At 37.1% G+C, this 22,170-nt stretch overlaps 1 protein-coding gene across 4 annotated transcripts in view; it reads right to left on the minus strand.

The window, feature by feature from the left end:
* Positions 1–22,170, minus strand: part of LOC134841148 (uncharacterized) — a 107,598-nt gene that overhangs the window by 43,926 nt on the left and 41,502 nt on the right. For 3 of the 4 annotated variants that reach the window (XM_063856947.1, XM_063856949.1, XM_063856948.1), the window contains exons 4-8: positions 14,109–14,679; positions 8,125–8,376; positions 7,062–7,280; positions 1,832–1,970; positions 60–568 (exon numbers count right to left, since the gene is read on the minus strand). In XM_063856947.1, coding sequence (XP_063713017.1) covers positions 60–568; positions 1,832–1,970; positions 7,062–7,280; positions 8,125–8,376; positions 14,109–14,679 — 1,690 coding nt within the window. The remainder of the gene's footprint in view (positions 1–59; positions 569–1,831; positions 1,971–7,061; positions 7,281–8,124; positions 8,377–14,108; positions 14,680–22,170) is intronic. The other variant, XM_063856950.1, reaches the window with a different exon arrangement.

Genomic DNA, 22,170 nt, shown 5'->3' on the forward strand with positions numbered 1-22,170 from the left:
GTCGGGTTACAAGTGAGCGGAAATAAATTATTCGACAAAAAAAAGTTTCGTGGGCTAACTTGAGAAGTGTATGTCTTTGCGGCGTCCTCGCAAGCCCCCCGAATCATCCTCGTCTCACTCGGTTCATCGATCACCACTTCCCCAGTCAACTTAGCCGACGACGACTGCTTCTCGCCCTCGTCCATTTTCCGGAAACTGTTCGATCTGCAGTCCCGAAACGAACTTGCAAGTCGCTTCTGCCTAGTCGTCTTTTCCATGTAAGTCGGCTTCGTAAAACTCTTTCTTCGGATACTAGTCGTGGCAGTCAGCGCCCATGTCGAGTCGTGTTTTGACGAAGGATTAGTTCGGCCATTCACATCCACAGAGCTGTTGTCTTTGCTAATCGAGTTCTCTCGTGTTCCGATTCTGGGGCTCAATTGCCCGCCGGCGCTTTTGTCCATCATAGGTGGACTGTACATACTACACGAACTGGAATCGACCGAGTTGAGGAGCGACTTGGTTCGTTTTCCCCCGAAAGATCTTTTGAGATCGTCTGTTAGTTTTTCAAACGCACTTTTTTCTTTCGTTTCTGTTATAAAAAAACAAAGGATAATATTGTCTCTATTAAAAGCTTAAAAATGAGTAAAAAAGAGTAAATAAAAAGATATAAACAATGGCTAAAATAGTTGCTGTAATAAGTTCCCGATAATTGCTGCTTGGTGAGGCTTAAAATATACCAACACAGTTTTAAGAAGTACATTTTGCGCCCATGGGTTTTCTTTAAATATATAAATAACAAAAGCGCTCATTAAAAAAAATTTTTTCTTGATGTGCGTCAGGAAATAATTACAAAACAAGCAGTTTAACTGATAAAATCCATCCAATTTTATTTCAGAGTGTTGATAAATTTAACTTTTGAAGAAACAATTACGGTAACATAACGCTTAATTGCTCCAATAATTGGAAATGTAAATATTCAGGGGTGCATTGAGGGTTTTCTCGAGGGAGGAGGGTGCTTTTTATTTTTTTTTTGAAAAGAAGGTCGATTTTTTTAAGCCGACTAATTTGATTTTCCAAGCTCTCGCAAACTTTTAAAATGTCTTATTTTTCAAGATTCTTCTTAGCAGGGGCTCTTTAGAAAATGACGGTTGTGGAGCTTTTTTTGAACACTTATGATCAAAAATCTTCAGAGTTTGTTGGCCAAAAAGAAGGTTTTTTATTCCATATGACTTATGTTCTACTAACCGGTGTAAAAAATCCATAGCGTACAATTGTATGGAATAACTATTGGTTAAAATTTTCGAGATGAAAAAAAAACGACTGTTTTTTTCTTCTCACCGCACGAGTTAAAGTTTACTTAAATCTGTTTGGCCTAGAATTTCCGACCGATTATTATAAAAAGCAACATGCATTTTTAATCGTCATTATTGTCATATGCAAATCATTTATTGCACAAAAAACTGATGCTTATGTGAGTTGGAAGGGGGATAGAGCAACTGCAGTTCAAATTCTTGTCTTCATCGTTGCGACTGCACTCTACATTCCCAGGTTGACCTCCATACTCCGAAAATGCTTATCATTCAGTTTCCATATCATTACTAATTAAATATAAAATTGATTTTTTTGAAAAAAAAGCTAGTCATACAATTTTCATGCATGGGAAGTTTTTACCATAGATATTTAAATATTTGAAAATGTTAATCATTTTTTGTGAGTTTTATGGAATTTGTTTGATAAGGAGTTTTGGTCCACCCGGCTAGCTGCGATGTGTCTCAGAGATCTTACAAGTCTCCATGAAAAAGCGGTCAGCTAATTTTAAAAGAATTTTAAAAGGGTCTAATTTATAACTAACCTTGAGGGAAGTGAGGGGGGACCACGATGCTGTCCGAGGGTCTCTTTCCCATGGCCGAGCTGGGTCTGTGGAAAAAGATGTTGCCGTCGTCATTCACTGTGAAGGACTCGGCCGGGAAGGTACTGCAGGAGTTCGCCTTCTGAAACAACACAATTTAATTTATACACTTCCTCCACTAATTTCCAGACTATCGCGACTAGCTTCTAGACCATCGAGACCGTTTTCCAGACCATCGCGACTAATTCCCAGATCATCGCACCTAATGTTCAGACCATCGCGACTTATTTCCAGACTATCTCGACTAATAATCAGACCATTGCGACTCATTTCCAGGCCATCGCGACTAATTTCCAGACCATCGCGATAATTTTCAGACCATCGCGACTTATTTTCAGACCATCACGACTAATTTCCAGACTGTCGCGAATAATTTCCAGACCATCTCGACTAAGTTCAAGACCATCGCCATTAACAATCAGACCATCGCAACAAGCTTCTAAACCATTGCGACTAACTTCCAGACCATCGCGACTAATTTGCAGACCATCGCGACTAAATTTCAGACCATCGCGACTTATTTTCAGAACATCACGACAACTTTCCAGACTGTCGCGACTAGCTTCTAGACCGTTGCGACCAATTTCCAGACCATCGCGACTAACTTACAGACCATCGCGACTTATTTTCAGACCATCACTACTAATTTTCAGACTATCGCGACTAACTTCCAGACCATCACGACCAATTTCCACAACACCGCGACTAAAATTCAGACCATTGCGACCAAGTTCCAGACCATCAAGAGTTATTTCGCTTCATTAAATCATCCAAAGTAGATCATCGCCACTAATTTCCAGATCATCGCGACTAGTTTCCAGAAAATCGCGATTAATTTTTAGACAATCATTACCGAAATACGATACTTTTTTCCGACTTTCGTAAAGAAATATTTTAATACCAGCCGAAAGATATTGTTGTTTTGAGCTCAAATTAAAAAAAATATTTTAGCTGTGATCACTTTTCATGAAGTTATCAGGGTTCAAATATTGCGAATATGGCCAATTTGGGACAATTAACACGCGATATATTTCGCGCTATTAACACGTAAGCGGAGATTTAATCCCTAATAGAAATTGTTCCAAATTGGTTGAAACAGGCTGTTTGACATCATTTCTACGTTACTAAGAGCAAAATCTATCACTTTGTACTTTATATGGCGTGTGGGGAGATTAAAAAAAACACAATTTTTTTTTCGAAAAATTGATCATTTTTTTTAAAGCAAACACTGCCTCATAGGCCTTAAAAAACAGTCAGAACATTCAAGGCTTCGCCCTGATACGAGCAGTTTTGTTGGATTTTCTCCGTGACAAAAAACACTGGTCAAACTAAGAAACTTCAGTCCCGTTTTGTGATCAGAGCAATTCAGTCATTCATCCTGCGAAACTTCGCATCAATGTCAAAACTTTACCAACGTTCTCTAATGTCAAAAATTGATGTTGAAAAAGAGGCCCTTTTTTTGCTCCCATCATTGATTTTTTTTATTATATAGCTGCTTGGCCAGTTGCGCGATGACACAAAAGTTCACATTATGGACACCAAAAAGTGTTCACAAAAGTTAGTTTCTTGGGTTCAAATTCTCGACTTGTGTCGATCAAAGTCAAATGAGAACGCTCGTATCAAGAAAAAGCCCTGAAAGTTCGGACTGTCCATAAACTGGTCTTTAATAATTTTTGATTAATGAAATATTGACAAGCTATGAGTCTTAAGCTGAAAATTAACTATCGTTTATGGAATTAATAAGACCAATTAGGCTGCCTCAATTAAATTTGGAATAATTTTAAGGTGCGGGATAATTTGCCACGCGTAAATTGTTGTATATTACAGCTTTTCACAGATAGTATAGTGGCGAGCGCGACCCTTTTGAGAACACGATGATCCATGGTTCGATCCCCCAAGGGAAACATTTTTGAGAATTGGTCTGGATAAAAAAAACCACCCGAGCATATATATTCCTTACTTTCTTCGAAAGTCGGAACAATAATGAATTTTCACGACTGAACATCAGCGACTTGTCAAGAAAGATTTTCGCTTTTATCCACCCACATTTCAAAAATCTTGTTTTCATGGCAATCTGTGGAGTTTCATTAATCAATTATAATTCTAATAAATTCCTTATGAAAGATTATAATTATACTTAACAAATTGAAATGGATGTAAGATCCTTCATAAAAACTTTGAACAATTATTACTTATGCGAAACTCGTCATATAAACAATCGAGTGGTTTATAAATCTGTAAGAAATTGTTGCAAGAACAATCGAAAACTTTGCAACAATTTCTGTTTTACTCACGACCTACTCGAAGTATAAAACTACTCACAAAGGCAATTTTTTAGCAAAACGATATTCCTCACACTATAAACACTAACTACCCCCCCCCCCCGCCTTAATTTCCCCACCCTTAAATAAATTACCCGCACCCAAAATTAATCGGCAAAAGGCAAAACTGTATTTTAAGACTTGTAAGCGGATTGTGCTCTGTTTGATCTTTATTCTTGTCTATCTTTGTTCTTGTGTTTTCTTTGATTGTGCCGACATCAATTTCGCAATGGTTAAAGTCTCGTTTCCGGATTCCGTAGGTACACACAGTTTAAAAGATTCCGTATCTAACAGAGCATGGCCTCTCAATGAAACTTACTCCCCGCCCTCAAACTTACTCTACCCTCTCCCAAAACTTATACACCCCCCCCCCACGTCAATCAAACGTAGAGAGGAAGGCAAATTAATCAATTTAAAATGGTATTTATCGATTTAAAAATAGCAGCATTTCTTAAACGATACAACATATATCATGGTATGTTTTTTTTATAGAGACTGACTTGACGATGACAATATAATTGATTAGGTTCCAAAAAACTCACGAAGCGGGTTTATTATGTCAAAATGCGGGAAAGGGAAAAACCCAAGAAAACCAAATGAGTCAGATCTGAGCAGAGAAAATTCAAGGTTAAGTTTTCGCATGGTCTGTTGACCATGCTAGCATTCATTGTTGCGACCATTTAAAAACTGCGGAGAAACTATGTATTCGGGTGTATTTTAGTTTTTTATTTTTTTGTTTTTCACTTTAAGCGAGTAAAGCGAACTAACATACTTATTTATGCTTACCTTAGATCGTTGACAATTGCTTATTTATGATTGTTTTTGGTTTTACTCAATTTTTTAGATCTTTACTATTATTTTAAGAGTTTTATTAACGCAACTTTGAGAATCAAATTTTCAAAAACTCAAAAAATAAAACTGAAGAAAAAAATTGAATTTTTTGATTTTTTAAATGATTTTTTTTAGTAATCTATTTTAACATTCGAGTCCAAATTGCTTGTTTCACTATGACTTTCGAATATGCCTAAACTATAGTTATACGTCAGCTCCTTTTTTCACGCCACGCAGAAAAAACTATATATATTTAAAAAACGTTTTCTTGTAGTTGATTAAAGACTATGATGGTAACATTCTCTGATACTTGCACAGTAACGGCTATCCTTGTTAGTTCTAGGATATAGCTGGTATAATCTCGTAACTTCTGAGCAAGCCAAATATCACGCTGAAAGGCCCTCAATAGAGCTTAGGTGCTACTAATATAATTGGAGATTTACCATTTTTCAAAGTTTTGCTCCAAGAAAAGTCCGAACGCAGATTTTAGGATTTGCGTTTGCTTGATTTACTTTGCTTGATATTGCTTGATTCACTGTCAAATCAGCCTAATTCGTTTTTTTTTGTTTATTTTAGCAGAAAAAACGCAGATGAATTGAAAAAAAAGTTTGTGCGTTTTCTAAGACTATGGTAGAATCATTCTCGGTTCCCTGCCCAGTAATCGGCTATCCTTGTCACAATATGACAATAACCGATACTTTTTCCTGCCTCCACCTCGCACGAGCATCAATTTTATGGTGTAACCAGTGGTTTTACAAGGTTAAGTATGGAGACCAATTATGCTTGACTTGGTCTGATTAGTCCGCAATCTGAAAATCATTATTCACACGGAAGCAAAACGATTGCATCTATTTCATTATAACACAAGCACAGCATTGCAGGCTGTCAATTAAAAAATGAGACGGAAACAATAAAAACGTTTAAAAAATTTGGGAAAAAATGAAAACCGTTCCAGAAAAACAGTCAAAAATAACAAACAGCAGCCTGTATTAAATAAACTTTTAGTAAGTCTTGAGTTTCTGCTGAGCTGACAACAAAAAGTTATACGCCTATTGCGCGTAAAATAAAAAATGCCATGAGAAGTTGAGCATTTGAATCTTAAAAATTTGAAATCTTGCACACAAATTACCCAATATTTAAAAACAAATCAGTCATTTTTACTCTGTAAGCGACGCAAAATAAATTATTCAGCGAATAAAACATCAACATCAGCGAAACCATTTGATCCGAAGAAAGTTTTTAAGCAAAAAAAAACAAAAGGGAAAAGATACAACGTTAGGGCTATTATGTTTTATAAATTACAGGTGTAAGCCAAAAACACCTGCATCTAAGGTTTAAATTGCTGATAGCTCAAAAAGTTTCTCGGACGTGGCAACTGAGACACCAAACATAAGCCGGCATATGAAAATTTGGCAATAGAATCTTTCCCGGAAAAAACTTTGCATTATTTTTATACTGAAAAAGGTCCAGTAAAAAAGGTTCACTAATAAGCAACCTTACAGTTCTTTTACAGATTTGTAAAACTTGTTTACGGAAAAAAGTCCAATTCACAATTACCAGACACTTACTCTTGAAAAAATAGTAGCAAAAAAACACGCGAATAAACTTTTTTCAATTAAAATTTGCAAAACAAGCCAATGTTCATTCTGACAATGTTTTAAAACTTCAACTTATTTCTCCCCATACTATTTTGTTAGTTAATAAGTGCAAAATTCACACTTGCTTGACCGTTAACTTGTTCTTCATAGAGGAGGTTCGTTTTTAAGTGCTATAGGAGGATGGGCAATTCAAGATCCTTAAATAAATAACAAGGTAAGGCTCTTTTCCACTCCCCCCTACCTTTGAATGTCAATTGGGAAAGCCTATTTTAATTTGCATAATGCAATGAAACTTGGCATGCTGAACAAACTAACCACTGTGAACAGATTTGATTTTAATACCTTACGGGAAAAATTTGGGAAATACAAGAGATACAAGGGGGGATGTGGATAAAAGCCACAAGGTAAAAAGTGTATTCACACCTGGCTTACTCTGGATTTTGGCATGGTGAAGTACTGCTCAGGGGGCAATAGGGAGTCTTTGAGTGCAGTGGGGGGTGACTTGCAGTCTGTGGACGAGTTGGCCCTGTCTAGCAAAGCCACTCTGCTGCCACTGGATGAGCCCCCCAAGTGACTTCTGGGCGAACAGGAAGCCCCCCTCTCCCTCTCCCTCTGCTCAGTAGGCGAATCTTCAGCTGGAACCTACACTTGGCAGAAGAAACATATTAACTTCAACAATTTTAAAAAAAGAAACCGAAAAACGAATATTTTATTTCATCATTTTGAGTGCAGCTTCAAGACATTTATGGTGCCGAAACAAAACATTTTGTCCTTAATACGCGAATTTCTCAAGTTTTATTAGTTTTTAATGAGAAGAAACCAAAAAACGGTTTTTAAAATTTAAATTGAGTGGAGTTACAAAACATTGATAGTGTCGGGACAGGACTTTTTTCCCAAATACGCCAACTTTTGCTTTGTAAATTTGTCAAGCAGCGAATTAACATGGGATAAAATGAGACGGAGCCTACAGGTAGCAAGTATGCTATGTTGATTTTTTCCGTGGTTGATGAATGGGCGTAAAAAAAGACAATAGTACTACTCCGAAAACAATTAAACATGAGTGTCAAACCAGTGGCGTGAGCTGGATTTTTCTTGAAGGGGATGGGGAGGGGCAGTTTTTCGAAAAAAATTTTGGAAATTTTTAAAAGTCGACCAAAACGACTTCTCATAAAACCCTACCAAAATACTATTTTGATAAAGTTTCTAGGCCGCAGACGAACTTTTGAAAAGACAGGCCCAAAAGGGCCTATTAGGAGAAATGTTGGAAAGTTTGTTATAAGAAAAAACATTTTTGGCGCTCTCTTACACCGCTCAAATTCAGTGTATAATGGCGCAAAAAGCGCCTTAAATTTTCTTTTGGGTTGGTTATAGCCAAAAATAGATGTCATAAATGTACGGCGTAAATGTTCCAAACGGAGGAGTCTTTGGAAAAAGTTGGCAACCAGAATTGAAAATTTTCAACCCGCAACTGTGTCGACAAAGTTACCTGTACAGTGGGGGTGGTTGGAGATGAGGTCGGGATGGCTCCGTTTGATGTTGTCCCCCCAGACACCACGACAGTGTCCTGTCTGATATTCACTACCCCTTGCACGGGGGGAGGGGGCAGTTTAGTCTGATGAGGCTGCTGCTGCTGCTGCTGCTGCTGCTGGGAGGAGGGGGAGGAGGAGGATGAGGAGGCTGTGGCACCGGAGGCCGTAGCAGCTACGTACTCTGCAGTCAGGTCCGAGGGAGTTCGTTGCTGAAATTACAACATCCTGTTTATTCTAGTTGCTGAATTGATCCTGTTACTGAAATTACAACACCCTACTTTTTGCACCATACATAAATTGTTAGTTGAAAAGTTATCACGGCATTTTTTTTGACGTTGTTGTATTCAGTTCAAAAAGGAATTTTTGTTAATTGAGTGTTCAAAAATATTGCGGACTTGTAATCAACTTTCAGTATATCTGAGCTAAACTTCTGAGCAAGTAAATTAAGTCCAAAATAAGCTTTTCTGTCCATCAAATAGCTCAAATATGGCCATAGTCAGCCAACAGACAGTCAAAAATGTCAATGAACGCAAAGAAACAGAAAATATCTTCCAAAAATGGCTCAAAGACGGCATTTTTGGATTTTTTAAAATTTTGTTATAATACGGTCCTAATAGTGTTCCGGGGACGCTCGGAAAATCAATTTGGTCGGTCTGTAAATTTTTTTGAAAATCCACCCCCGCCACGTGAAGAAAGTTCTAGATCCGCCCCTGATGTAAATTGAGTTTGCAAAAAATAGAGATATCCCAAAGTCCTGCCTCAAATTTATTTGTTTTTATTTGTTTTTTGTATCCCAAAGTGTTTTTTTAACTATCAAAAATACCAATTGCTTCTCTTGTAGTAAAGTGACCATTTTCTATCAAACATGAAAATCAGATCGCTGGTTATGACTTTTTGACTTGACCTAAGATCTTTCCACTTATTCATTTTTTCATTTTTTCATTTTTTGCACTTATTCATTTTTTCTGCTAATTAAAATTTTCGATCTATACTTCCTGAACCGTCAATAATCGTAGAAGTTTTCAGCCTTCAAATATGATGAGGGCAACCAACTAATCGAGTGAAATTGATGTAACCAAAGCTCCTGTCACTCCATAACAAATCACCGCTCGCAACTCAAAAATATCTAAAAGTTTTAAAAGTAATTTGGTCAAAGAATGCAGAAAGAGGAAATACTCATATCAAATAACTGAGGCTGTAAAAGACAACAAATGACCGTAAATTTTCTCGACGACTTAGAATTTAAATAAAACAAAACCTACGCGACAGTAACTTAAAATGTCAATTAGAAAAACACAACAAGAATAGAAGAAGACTTTTTAGCCCAAATGAAAGGTAAAAAAGAAAAAGAAAAAAATAAATCGTGCGAGAAACAAATTGGCATTGTTAACACTGCGAGTTCGTCAATTAGTAGAAAAGGTTGCTATTCAAATTCAACAGCCCCAGGGTATAAGTACAATAAAAGACTATATTGAAAGTTGGTAAGTAGAAAAACTATTGTAAAAATTGCTACTCGGAGCTAGAAAAGGGCTCAAGTCATGCTTGTATTAGAGCAAGGAAACCATCATACATCCTTGTACCACAGCAACCGTTTCCCATGTAAAAAAAAACGGGAAAAGGCGCAGAATTAAAGCAAAACAATTTAAAAAATTGACCAAAAATGCATATATTCTAATTTTATTGACGCGTTTTTTAATCTGATCCACAGGAAAAATTACTATTTGGTTCAACTTCAATTTATTGTCGCGACCATTGAAATTGGGGAAGAATTGTGTTTTCGGCTGTGTTTTAATTTTTTCACTTTTTCTTCCGACCATTGAAAGTGGAGAGTAACTTTGTATTCGGTCTTTTTTGCGTTACTTATGCAAAATCAGGTTCCAAAAACATAATTGGAGTATTTCGAGTAATATACCAAATTAAAACCCTTGCAGTCGTGATTTGAACGACGACATAAAATTTCCAAAAAGTTTTCCCAGTATCAAGAAAATTTTTTTATGGTTTAATTTAAGTCCTGAAAACTTAGTTTCACGCAAGTCAAGTTAGTTTTTGCAGTTCTTAGCGCCATTTTGGGAATCAAAATTTCATTAAAAAAATAAAACTAAAAATTTGTTTTTGTTGTCATTTTTCTACAAAAACTGTTGTGCAATCAATGATACCATGACTGGCACAAACGCCGAAATTTTGATTTTTTTCTTTAGAATCTTTTATCACACAACGCAGAAAAACTACAAAACTTTTCAGCCTGGAAGCAAGACATCAAACAACATTCAAATCTGAGCTGCAAAATCTTCAGGTTTTAATAAATTTGGTAAAAAACCTCAAAGCAAATAGTTAGAAAAGAAAGTTAGCTCACTGTACTTTAAGTTGCACAGAACGCTGCGACTGCATCAACTTGAACTCATTTGCTAGCTATAGACAAGTTGCAAAGATACAAATTTCAGTTTCATTTTTGAAAAAGATGCAAACTTTAATTCCGTTTTTAAAAATTTTCTGAATGATTCGAAAGCAAGCTTTGTTGTGACATATGTGTAGTTACTTGAAAAAAAAATATTACAAAAAATATCAACAGCGGTGTGCTCATGCTTCTCAAATATTTATTAATAAAACCACCGTATAGTACTTATTGCTGGGAGCGGATCTAATATTTTTTTTGGGAGAGGGCGGGGCGGATCTTCAAAAAAAAAATTGCCGGTCTTTTTTCCAAGGTCGACCAAATTGGTTTTCTGAGCTCTCTCAAATCATTATGAAGACTCTATTTTGACTAAATTTTCTGCGCCGCTGGCATATTTTTGAAAAGAGGTCAAAAAATGCGTTATTATGGTTTTTTCGGAAAATTTTGACCACAAATTACGTTTTTTTTGGCGCGCTCTCCTTTATCAAACTTTGTACACAATTAAAAAATTTTAGAAAATTATTACCTTAAAATAGTTCAAAGGGGGACCCTTTAGGTCGGCAGGGGGTCGAAATCCTGATGCGGGCGGACTCAATTCACAATTCACCAAAAAATTGCACAATATAAAAATTGCTGTGCCATCCCCACCTAAATCCGCTGCTGATTATTACTCAGCTCTTTTTAATTTTCAATATTTCATACAAACACGACTTTTACGAAGTTTCGTACAAAATTTTTCCCGTAATTAATTTTCTATGACATTATGCTTTTGAAACAAAAGAAGCTGTTTTTTCAAAAAAAACTTTTTCTAGGTTAAGAAACAAGGCCACAAAAATGCAAAAATTGCTTGCTATTTTTTCAAAGTGAGATTGAACTCTAGTTATTTGTCCATTTTAATGGCCACTTATTTGAACTATTTCACTGAAAACTAAACATCAATAGGCAAAAGATTTGGTGTTTGGCCTTTTGTTTCCGAATATGCATGAACGAGCCTTCTAAAGATTGTAACTCAAGCAATGTATTGCTAATTACCGACGACACAGTTAAATTAGTTTTGTGCAATTTTTGGTGAATTGTGAACTTGCGACTGAAAATAAAAAGATTAGTGAAAAATTTTTGATAAAAGTGTGAATAAGTAGTTGCTTTTGAAGTTTGTTAAAACAATAACCTCAAGACTACTACTCGCTAGAAAAACCCTGAAAAAATGAGGAACTTCCACTTTTTTTAGAGTTTTTGCTGAGAGCAGTAGACTTGAAAAAAAATTGCATTCGTTGTCGTAATTTTTGTCTATAACGTAGTCCGGAAACAAATTTTTTCACACATGAGATAAAAAACAGAACGTCTTGTGTGAAGCATGAGTTTTTGTTTTATAATGTAATATGAAATTCAATCTACCAAAAACCAGGCCTGAATTCATAAATGCTCAATCTTTTGAAGAAGAAGCTTTTTAGCCGTTACACAAAAAGGTACAATTTTTCATTATAATGATGTGTGAAGCTCCAAAAAAACTATTCGGCGGATCTCCAAATGCGGGGTTCTTGCCACTTAACCTGTTGGTTTCTCATATGACAAAAACTTTGCTCCTTGTTGCTTAGGACCAAACATATAAAGATACGACCGAGCCGAAAAAAAAATTTCTTTTCATTTATACCCCTACAGTTTCATACTATGGAGAAAATATTCGTCACACGCTTTCATGCTCGGGAAACTGCTAGTCATAGAGATATCAGATGTTTTTCAAGATGTGTTAAAAGCTTAATTCACAGGTGTGAAAATTTATGACTAGCATTTGTTGATAACCCGGGTCGCTGAGGGTTTTAGAGTAGAAAAGTGAACGCAGGAGTTAAATTTATTACTCAAACAAGATTCGATTAGATAGCCATGCTTCAAAGAACCATTCGCCACCTTGGAATTTAGACACAACCCGGGTTAACCTCCATAGACCAAATATGCTAATCATACAATTCCATAAACTAAGTCTATGAAAAAAATACTAATCATACAAATTTCATACATTTTGCTAAAAAGATGCCGTCAATTTTTCGAAAAACTTTTCTCTTGTTTCGGCATAAAATTCGGTGTATCGTACTAAATAAAAAAGAAAAACTTTTCGTCAAAAAAATGCTAATCATACAATTTCTATATATGGAAAATGTATGACTAGCATTCTTTTGATGGCGACGACAAAAGTATTTTTGAAATTGCGCCCTTAAATTTTTTTTGTGTTTTTTTTTCAACCGCAAATTGATTTTCGTACTCAAACAAACATTTTTTGAAAAAAAAAATTGCATGCAAAATTCAATTTTTTTTGTGTTTATAACGTAGTCCTGGATATACTAATATTGGATTTTTTTTCCTTTTATCTTCAAAATTTTTTTAAAAAAACTTTTATAACTCCTCTTTCTTTTGTATGACATGTTTTTGTATGCCTTGATCAATGTGTGGTAATTTAAAAATTCAAATTTTAGAAATAATCATCTTTTAAATTTTTGCCAAAATTTAAAAGTTCGTTACTTTTGTTACTTTTTTTGTGAGACAGAATTAAAACATTTCAGGCTGTTTCCAATGCATTTTTAACGCGAGTCGGCCAAACCTTTGGTTACTACGTTTGAGTAACCAAGGTTTATGTCATTTGTGTTCGGTTACGAACACAACCAATAAATTTTGAGAAAATTAAAATGTAAAAAATCAATATTTTTGGTTTATGGAAAAATGCTAGTCATATAAATTCCATATATGAAAAAATACTAATGATAGACCTTTCATGCAATTTTCTGTATTATGGAATTGCATGAAAATTGTATGACTAGCATTTTTGGTCATTCCGGGAAAACCCATGCTCAAAAAGCCAAGATTTTTAAAGCCAAATGTTCAGACATGTTTGGCGCGCGCTTCCCCTCGAATTTAGTTATGTTGGCGCCAAAGGCGCCTCTAGAAAAAATTCACACACTGGCTGACTCGTGGTAAAAGCGCCTTTGATGCTAATGTTAGTAACTTTTAGGGTAAGAAAACAAAGATTTGGAATAAAACATCTCTGCTGAGAATAAAACATGGTGTGGCTCATAGAGACGAAAAAGACAAGTATTTAGAAAAATAGCTCGAATTTTGTTTTATTTATAAAGTATATTGTCTTTTTGCACATACAATAAAGCTTCGTATTTGGTTGTAAAAAGGATTTTTCTTCTCATTTTCAATTGGGGTTTTGGAGAAAAATCTTGTTTATTGAAGATTTTACAGTGCATGGGGTTATTGTGAATAAATAATTTTTATCCGTTGTTTCTTTTATCATAAACGCAATTTTTTGGTCAAAATTTTCAAAAAAAAACTTAAAAATGTCTTTGTGGCCTGTTTTGCAGAACATGTGACACGTCTCATAAGACCGTTTAGAGGGGAAATTTACTCTTGTGAGGAAGCAACTGCAACCAAACTGAAATGGCAAAGCATTTTCACTAGCTGATAAGTCACATACTAGAAAAATAAAATTGCATTGATTGAGTTCAACCCCATTAAACTGCAAAATCAGCTAATCTAAGAGATATTCAGACTCACTTGGTGAAGACGTTTACTCATTCTGAAAGAACCGCGTTTGATCTTGGCCGCAATCGACATCTTCTTCGAATCGCTCCCCGTCCTCGAAAACTGGGGCTTATGTGTCGCAGTATGAGTCGCATCATTGCCCAGTTGCGTGTCCGAAGGCTCCGAAGACGACTTCGCCTCGCTTGAAGCTTCATTCGTATCATCCGTGTCCAAAACTGCGATTGGGGGCAACGTATGCATGCTTTCCTCGGCACAGCTTGATGTCTCGGCGTCTTCCGCTGCCGACCAGAGAGTTCGTTCACGTGAGCTCTCGGGTATTTCACGAGTAGGGTACGTGTTCGAAAACTCTTTTTCGCATCGGAAATTTCGTCTAATTGAACTTCGGTTGGATGAGTTTAAAGTGGCAGAAGAGGGTGATATTTCGTCGTTAGACGAGAACTTTGAGATGTTGAAAAGCGTGCTCGTAGCAGAAATAACTGCGAATTCCGTAGGAGAGTTAGTTCGCTTTGCCGAAATTGAGTTGGATTTGAAGGGAGACGGTATTTCTGAAGGATAGTTTGATGATCCTGGTTTATTCGTATCACTGAAACCAACCAGCTAAGTGACAATATGATATAAGGACTCACTTTTGCAAAAAAGCGAAAGGAAATTTGGGAAATGAACTCATTTTGCGGTAAATTGAAAAAATGTTATCCTGGGAAACTTAATTATCGTCATCAGCTAAAAAATGTAAGAACAAAAGAGTAATCTTTCCGAGTATGTCTTAAGCAAGACAATTTAAGAAGCAACAGTTTTTCACTTTTTGGTTCAGTGAAAACAAAAATTTCAATAGATTTAAGGCGAATTAAGTTTGAAATTTGAATTTTTTAGCATAAACCAGCCTTTTTTGGATAAGTGAAAACGGCAGCGCTTGCGTCACAAATCCTAGTACTCGATTGCACGAACCTTTTCTTGCCCTTTTGCACCGCTTAAGATTATTAGTTTTTTCCCAGTCGGTATTTAAAGCTCATTTCACCCGCTTATCTGAACCATTTTAATAGACCTAATGCGTTTCGACTGAAACCCTTTTAAACAATTTTAAGACCCAATTTTTGATCAAATAATGTGCTTCTAATAGCCAACTTCACTTTTTAAACGTAATTTGGCATTTTCAAAATTTAATTCTTGATTAGAATCTCGATTTAGAAAATCTCTCACAAATCGCTTCACTGAAAACTTGTTTGACATTTGGATATTTTTGAGAAACAAAAAAAGTTGAATGAAGCAACAATAAATAAATATTGGATTCGAATTTGAGAAAAAATGCTTTTTAATTCGACTGTCAAAAAAAATCTTTTTAAAATTAGTTTACGATTAATCATAATCGTTCATTGAGTTGCGAAAATAAGGAAATCTCGGTCGCCCAGTATAAAGTTATAAGTCTGAATTAATAAATAATACCAAGTTTCACGGAACTTCAATACAGTTAAAACGCATTTGATTTGTTTCAGTTTATAAAATCGGCATTTGCAACCACCTGTCGAAAGCAACAGTTTTTCTTTGGAAAAAACTTTCCTTAAACACTGGACTGATAACCACTGCAATTCAAAAAATTAAACGTTCTTCTTACCTTAACAATTAAAAACGAAAATAAAAGGATTTGCTGGCGAAAATCTATTCTAGTTTTTGATGTTTGTTATTAAAGGTTCCTAGAATCGCTCGATTACCATCGATTATAGATAGTCTCTCTAAATCGGTCAGAAATGAAGAATTGACGTGTCAACCAACGTTTAGTCCACTGGTGATGACGTCGGTTGGAAAAAAGATAATTGAAGATTGCAAAAAATGGTCAGACAATTCGACTGATTATTTGAGCACAAAAGATTTGGATGAATTGATTTGAATAATGGAGCGGAATTTGTTCAAAAATGAATTAAATTTCAACGCCAGCCGCTTTTGTTCCAACGTGTACTTATTTTGAAGTGACGGGTGAGAACACCTAAGAAGAACAAATGATATTTTCTATTATATCAGCAAACCAAAAATTGCAAGCTGTAATAACTTTTTCTGACATTTTTTTCTTTCACAAAATTATTGTTCTAAAAGGTTGAAAAATACAAAGAAAAGTTATTTTAATTGGCATTAAAAAGTTACAGCAAGTTTTTTTTTACTGAATATATTAATCTAATGTTCAAACGTTCATAATATGCTGTCAACTCCCGACTAAAAGAACTGATCTTGAAGGACAGCCTGAATCTGAACCTGAACTTCCAACGCTGTAATTGAATGCGTTCGTCGACCAAAAAATCATAGTCTGGACAAAAACTTTTAGCGGTAGAAAAAGTCTAGAAATGTCAAATTTTGGTTGCTGTGAATACTCAAAGAACGGTTGTTAAACAAGAATCAATTCTCCTTGTTTATGTTTATAGTATTGTAAATAATATAGATAATTTTGTACTTAGAAATTGTCATGACAAATCTTTTCAATACAACTCAAATTTTTCATAAGTTGTGTCAGAGTGAATGAGAGTACATAGTGATAATCTATAACGGATTGGCAGGTCGGTCACGACCTTGATAAACAAAAAGGCAAATTAAGTTTAGCACGAATAGCTAGCACATTGATGACGTCATATGAACTAATGAATTACGCCATATCACATTTCCCCCTCTCGGGAAAAATTCAAACAGCGTTTGAATTTCTTTATAGTGATGAAAACAAAACAAATTTATGCCCTCACAAACAATAAACAATACGGCTTATAACAAATAAACAAACACTAGAGATTTTACAAATTAACTGATGTGACTTTTAGCGATGAACGGAAGTTTTGTAAGTTTGTATCGTAATCAAAAGTACGAAAGTTTTATTTGTCTGCCCGACGCAAAGGATGGTCAGAAGGACTCTTTTTAGGGAAGCGTGTAAATTTCCGATATAGGCCTTCGGAATTATCGGGAAGAACCACCCGAGACTGTCCTGCTTGGTTAATCGGTTCTGAGTCTGAATTAGCCACAACAAAGCGAACTTTCTTGTCGGGCGAAGCAGGAGTTGACGGAGGTGTAGACATCGACTGAGACTGAATAATATTCACAGAGTGTCTGATGGGGCTACCGTAAAATGTAGTCTGTTTTTTTTACGTCGAGAAGAGGCACGGGACGAATTCGAAATGGATGAGACATTTCCATCCGGTTCGGAAATTATGCCGGGACCGCCTTGGGTGGGAAAGCCCGATGCTGCCACATTTGAAGAAGTTCCTTCTTGAGATTTAGGAATTGAAGATTCATCATCTGACGAAATAGGGATGAGGTCTGGACATACTGGATTTTTAATGACTGAAATAGGTGACTTCGGTTTAATACTAATGGGGACCTCCGTTCCTTGATTGCCAGATGTGGAAGAAGATACTGTCAGGTCTACTACTGGAGTAGAATGCTGCGGAGAAGGGATGAACTGTACACCTGGAGCCTCCGAGACTGAAGATTGCTTCGATTTAGTCGACACAATTTGGCCACGCGATTGAGTAATTGAAGATGGCAGAGATGGGAACTTCGAATGAGCAGGGATCTGTAACGTTTTAGCTATGATGTGTTGACGAGAACTCGATTGTTTTGTTTTAGCTGTGATGTGTTGGCGAGAACTCGATTGTTTGAGTGGCCGATTATCTTCTGATGACGACGGAGAAGATGACACAATGGGGCGTTTCTGCCCCTTCTTGACAGGCGTAAGTTGTTTGCCTGAAAAACTTAGATCGGTTGATTTAAGACGTACCGCCAAATGATTTCTTCTAATCACTTTCCCCTTATCCGAAATATATGTGGACCCAGTAATCCGCACGATTTTGCCCTTAAAAGGTTTGAAAAGTTCTCGGCCAGACTTCCTATTTAGAAATTTCCTAAAAATTTCGACTTTAGTTGGTTCATTCAATACTAAATAATCCAAATTACGTTTTGGTAACGACGGGCGAATTTGATCCAACTGCATCTGATTCCTAAATCTAAGGGTACCAGCTGACAAATTAGAGCGAAGGGTGGCTGCGAGGACTTGATTTCTCTCCGTCAACGTCTTCAAAGCTTTGACTCCCTCCTGGTGGGACAATGACTTTTTCAATGTCAACCACTGATTGGCGGAATGTGCCAGGTTCTCCAGAGCGCGGTAAGGAGGAGTGTCTGAAAGTGAATCCGTAGATCCACCAAAGTATGGAGACACCGTCGGGCTTGACTGCCCCTTCCTGACCATTTTTATCCTCGGTCGGCTATCGCACTGCTCCCGACGCTGTTCGGGTGTTAAAATGTCCCTTTCCAATTGTTGGTTATCTAAATTAACGCCCGTAGATAAACGCTCAGCCGCAATGGATAGCTCCGTATTCGGAGGACGGCCATAATGAAGCTCAAACGGGGAAACCCCAGTAACAGAATTTTTTGTAATCCGAATATCTTCAATAATATTTCTAAGAGTATCTTGAATATTTGAAAAATCCGAACTTAACCGCGAGGCGCCTAAACGACGTTTAATTGTTTGAATCGACCTTTCTACTAAACCGCAACCACGATGGTCCCCCACCGGGCAGAAATATTTTGCAATATTTTTCTCTTGACAAAAATTTTGCACTAATTTGTTCTTAAAACCAGAGTATTGGTCAGTTTTGATAGATTTGGGGATACTGTGCTGTTGAATAGACGATTTAAGAAATTTAATAATCTTCCGTCCTCCCGTAGAACGCGTAATCATAGCTGACGGATATTTTGAGTAACGGTCGATCGCGACCAAGATATACATACTGTTACCAAACGAATCAAGTAGAGGACCCGCGTAATCGAGCTGCAGCTCTTCATTAGGGCCAGACAAAAGGGGTAAAGGCTTGGAAGAGTTAAATGAAGCGTTCGCTTTCAAATTCTTACCAAACTTTGTGCATTGGGGACAATCTTTGCAAAGCTGGACGATATCTCGATGCATTCGGGGCCACCAGATATATTGCGCAGCATCAACCATGGCCAACTGACACGCATGCGACCTATGCAGTCGAGACAATAATGGTTTTCGTAGGCACATGGGTATAGCGATCCTATTATCTACAACAATACAGCCATCAGCCACCGCTGCACAATGCCAAAAGGATTTTATATAGGAATCTATACGACAAAATCCTTCGTAGTCCCGATTAATGATCGCTCGTTTCATGAGGCATAGACTGGCATCTTCGTCCGTAAGTTCCGACAGTACATCGGAGTCCAAGATGCCCACCAAACCGGTTAACGATTTCTGGTCCTTGGCGACCACTGGTGACTTCAATATTTCTAAACTATGTACTGATTGAGATTGCCGATTCGATACAGTAGTTTTCCTGGCCCTTTTTGTCCTGAAGTTTGCTAATATACGGGCATACTGACTCTTCAACTCCACTCCGCGTTGCAATGTTGTCGATCTTCTGGGACGTACAACCCCCACGCGAAACCGCGGCCGAGCCCTATCAGAGGAAAACCAAGGTTGAGTAGCTGGGAGATACTGGTTTAAAAGCTGTTCGAAGCTGTCATTTGGGTTGTTGTTGGTACTGGTATTAGAATCCATAGCTGTCTGAAATTGGAAAACACCCAATAAAACGATTGTTATCCAAGAGATACGGTACGATGAGACAAAGGCGAAAAAATCTACGAGCGACAACAATAGGTTACAATCACTAACGACCAAAGTAATAAACCAGTGAGAACAAAATTGGCAGATAATATGTAATCCATGCTGAGAAAGTGACAAAAGCATGCTTTATAACTCTCAACGCCGATTGGTTAGAATTTAAACCAACAATTTTGACGCCCCCTAGCGGAGAGATGTCAAACGTATTGAGTTGATGGAAAGTGCCAATCTGATTAATGACTAGATTTTCGTCGCCCTCTACCGATTTTATGCCGTGCGATGTATCTGGAATGTTTTGATTTAGGACGCCCTCTATTGATAGGCTACCAAACGTGTGAGATACAGCAATTGAATTGTCCAAAACGGAACGATTTGCCCGATGCTGACCAGAATCCGATGACTCAATTAGATTAATTGTATTAGATACGGCAGAGCTCTGGCTGTTTTTCTGAATAATCAGTGATTCTTCTAACGCAGGACAACACTTGGCCCATTCATCCAAAAATTCACACGCATCAAAGAATCGGTTAATACATTTAACCACATATTGTTCGTCAAAACTGCTTGGTCGCGGTGCTTCAAACGTTGGGAAACGAGATAAATAATCCACTATACCCAGTTTACATCCGGAGATATGGAAGATATCGAAATCGAAAGGCAATAACCTATCAGCCCATCTGAATAATCGCGACTGATGAGTTTTGTTACCTCGGTTGGTCTTTAACGCCGAGATGCTTTATGGTCAGTTAAGATTACAAAATGATTTCCCAGCAAATAAGTTCGAAAATGCTCACATGACCATACAATTGCTAGAAGTTCTAATTCATTAGTGCTGTATTTCTTCTCCTGATCGTTGAGAAAGCGTGACGCAAAAGCGACTGGTACCCACACATCTTTTTCTATCTCCTGTTCTAACGCCGCACCCAGACCACTATGGCTGGCGTCACAATTCACACGCGAGTTCCGATTTTGGTCATAATGATACATTTTGGTGATATTAGCTATCAATTGCAATATGTTACTAAATGCAGTTTGTTGGCAATCCCCCACACAAATTTACTTTTATTACTTGCTTTTAAGGACGGGCGTAATTGGTCCGAATGGACCTGAAGGTTCGGCAAAAATCGTTGAAGATGGTTCAGAATGCCCATGAATGAACGGAGTTGCTTGAGCGTCCTTGGCGGTTCCAAAGCTAATACTGCCTCTATTTTAGAGAGTTTCGGTCTATAGCCTTCTACGTCGATATCGTATCCTAGCCAAGATAATTGATTCAATGAGAAGTCACATTTCGACAGCTTCAGAGCGAAACCTTCTTCATCCAACCGAGTTATCACCTTATCTACAAGAATATTGTGATCCGATATTGAACCCTTCGAGACTATCAGAATATCGTCCAGGAAACAGAATACTCCCGACAACCCCTGGAGGGTATTGTCCATCGCCTTTTGGAACTCTTTCGGCATGTCCGTTAACCCATAAAACCCAGTTTTGGAGCGATACGTGCCAGTTTGTTCTCCACAAACGATATTAAAATTGCAATGACGACTAACTTCATCACTGAGCGGAATCTGACTGAATACATATTTTAAATCTAGCAACGTAAACCAGACATCGCCTAACGTGTTCGATGTGATTATCTGGGCCGCCGAGTCCAACAGTTCCAACAAATTCGGCATTTGATAATGGTTCTTATAAATTTGATCATTCATAGGTTTTGCGTCCATTGCCAATTTCACAGAACCATCCTTCTTAGCCGTAATGACAATTGGAGAAATAAAATGCTCACTTGTGCATTTATTAAGTTTTACTACATGGCCTTCTTGAATTAATTTTTTAATTTCCTGACCGACTTTGTCTTGAATATGGACCGGAACTCTCCTTCCTTTTTCCTGAATCGGTACTAGTGGAGACTTGAATGTAGAGAAAACTTTATGATTTTTTGCTCTACCCACTCTAGTGAATACACGAAGGAATTTCTGGTGGAAGTGATTTTTCCAGGAATCAGACGCTGCATTCAAGTTTGATTGGGAGACTTCACCCACCAAAAGCCGTTCTGGTCTAACTTGCGTTGTTTTTACTCCCAAACGAGGTTGCAAATCTAAACCAAGTAAACAACGTGTGCGGTTTTCTGAAATAAGAAATTTTGCAGATTTAACATGCCAACCCAAAGATGACGCATCTAGAATTAATGTACCCATCAATTCGATTCTCTTCCTATTATAGTCAACGTATACTGTATCGATTGGACTTTCTTGAACAGTAAAGACCTTAGCTGACGGAACAGTTTTCAAGATATAATCTGCTGTCTTCTTATTCACGAAAGAAGCCGGGCTTCCTGTATCCACCGTTGCCTTGAAGAACGTTTGTCCACAACGCAGTGTTATTTGAATGGAACGTAACTTGCCCGTGGCGGCATTGACCACCTCCAATTTCCTTACTGACGCACATGGACGATTTGATTTTTCT

Source organism: Symsagittifera roscoffensis, chromosome 3 (genome assembly GCF_963678635.1).
Source record: "Symsagittifera roscoffensis chromosome 3, txSymRosc1.1, whole genome shotgun sequence".
Classification (NCBI taxonomy): domain Eukaryota; kingdom Metazoa; phylum Xenacoelomorpha; order Acoela; family Convolutidae; genus Symsagittifera; species Symsagittifera roscoffensis.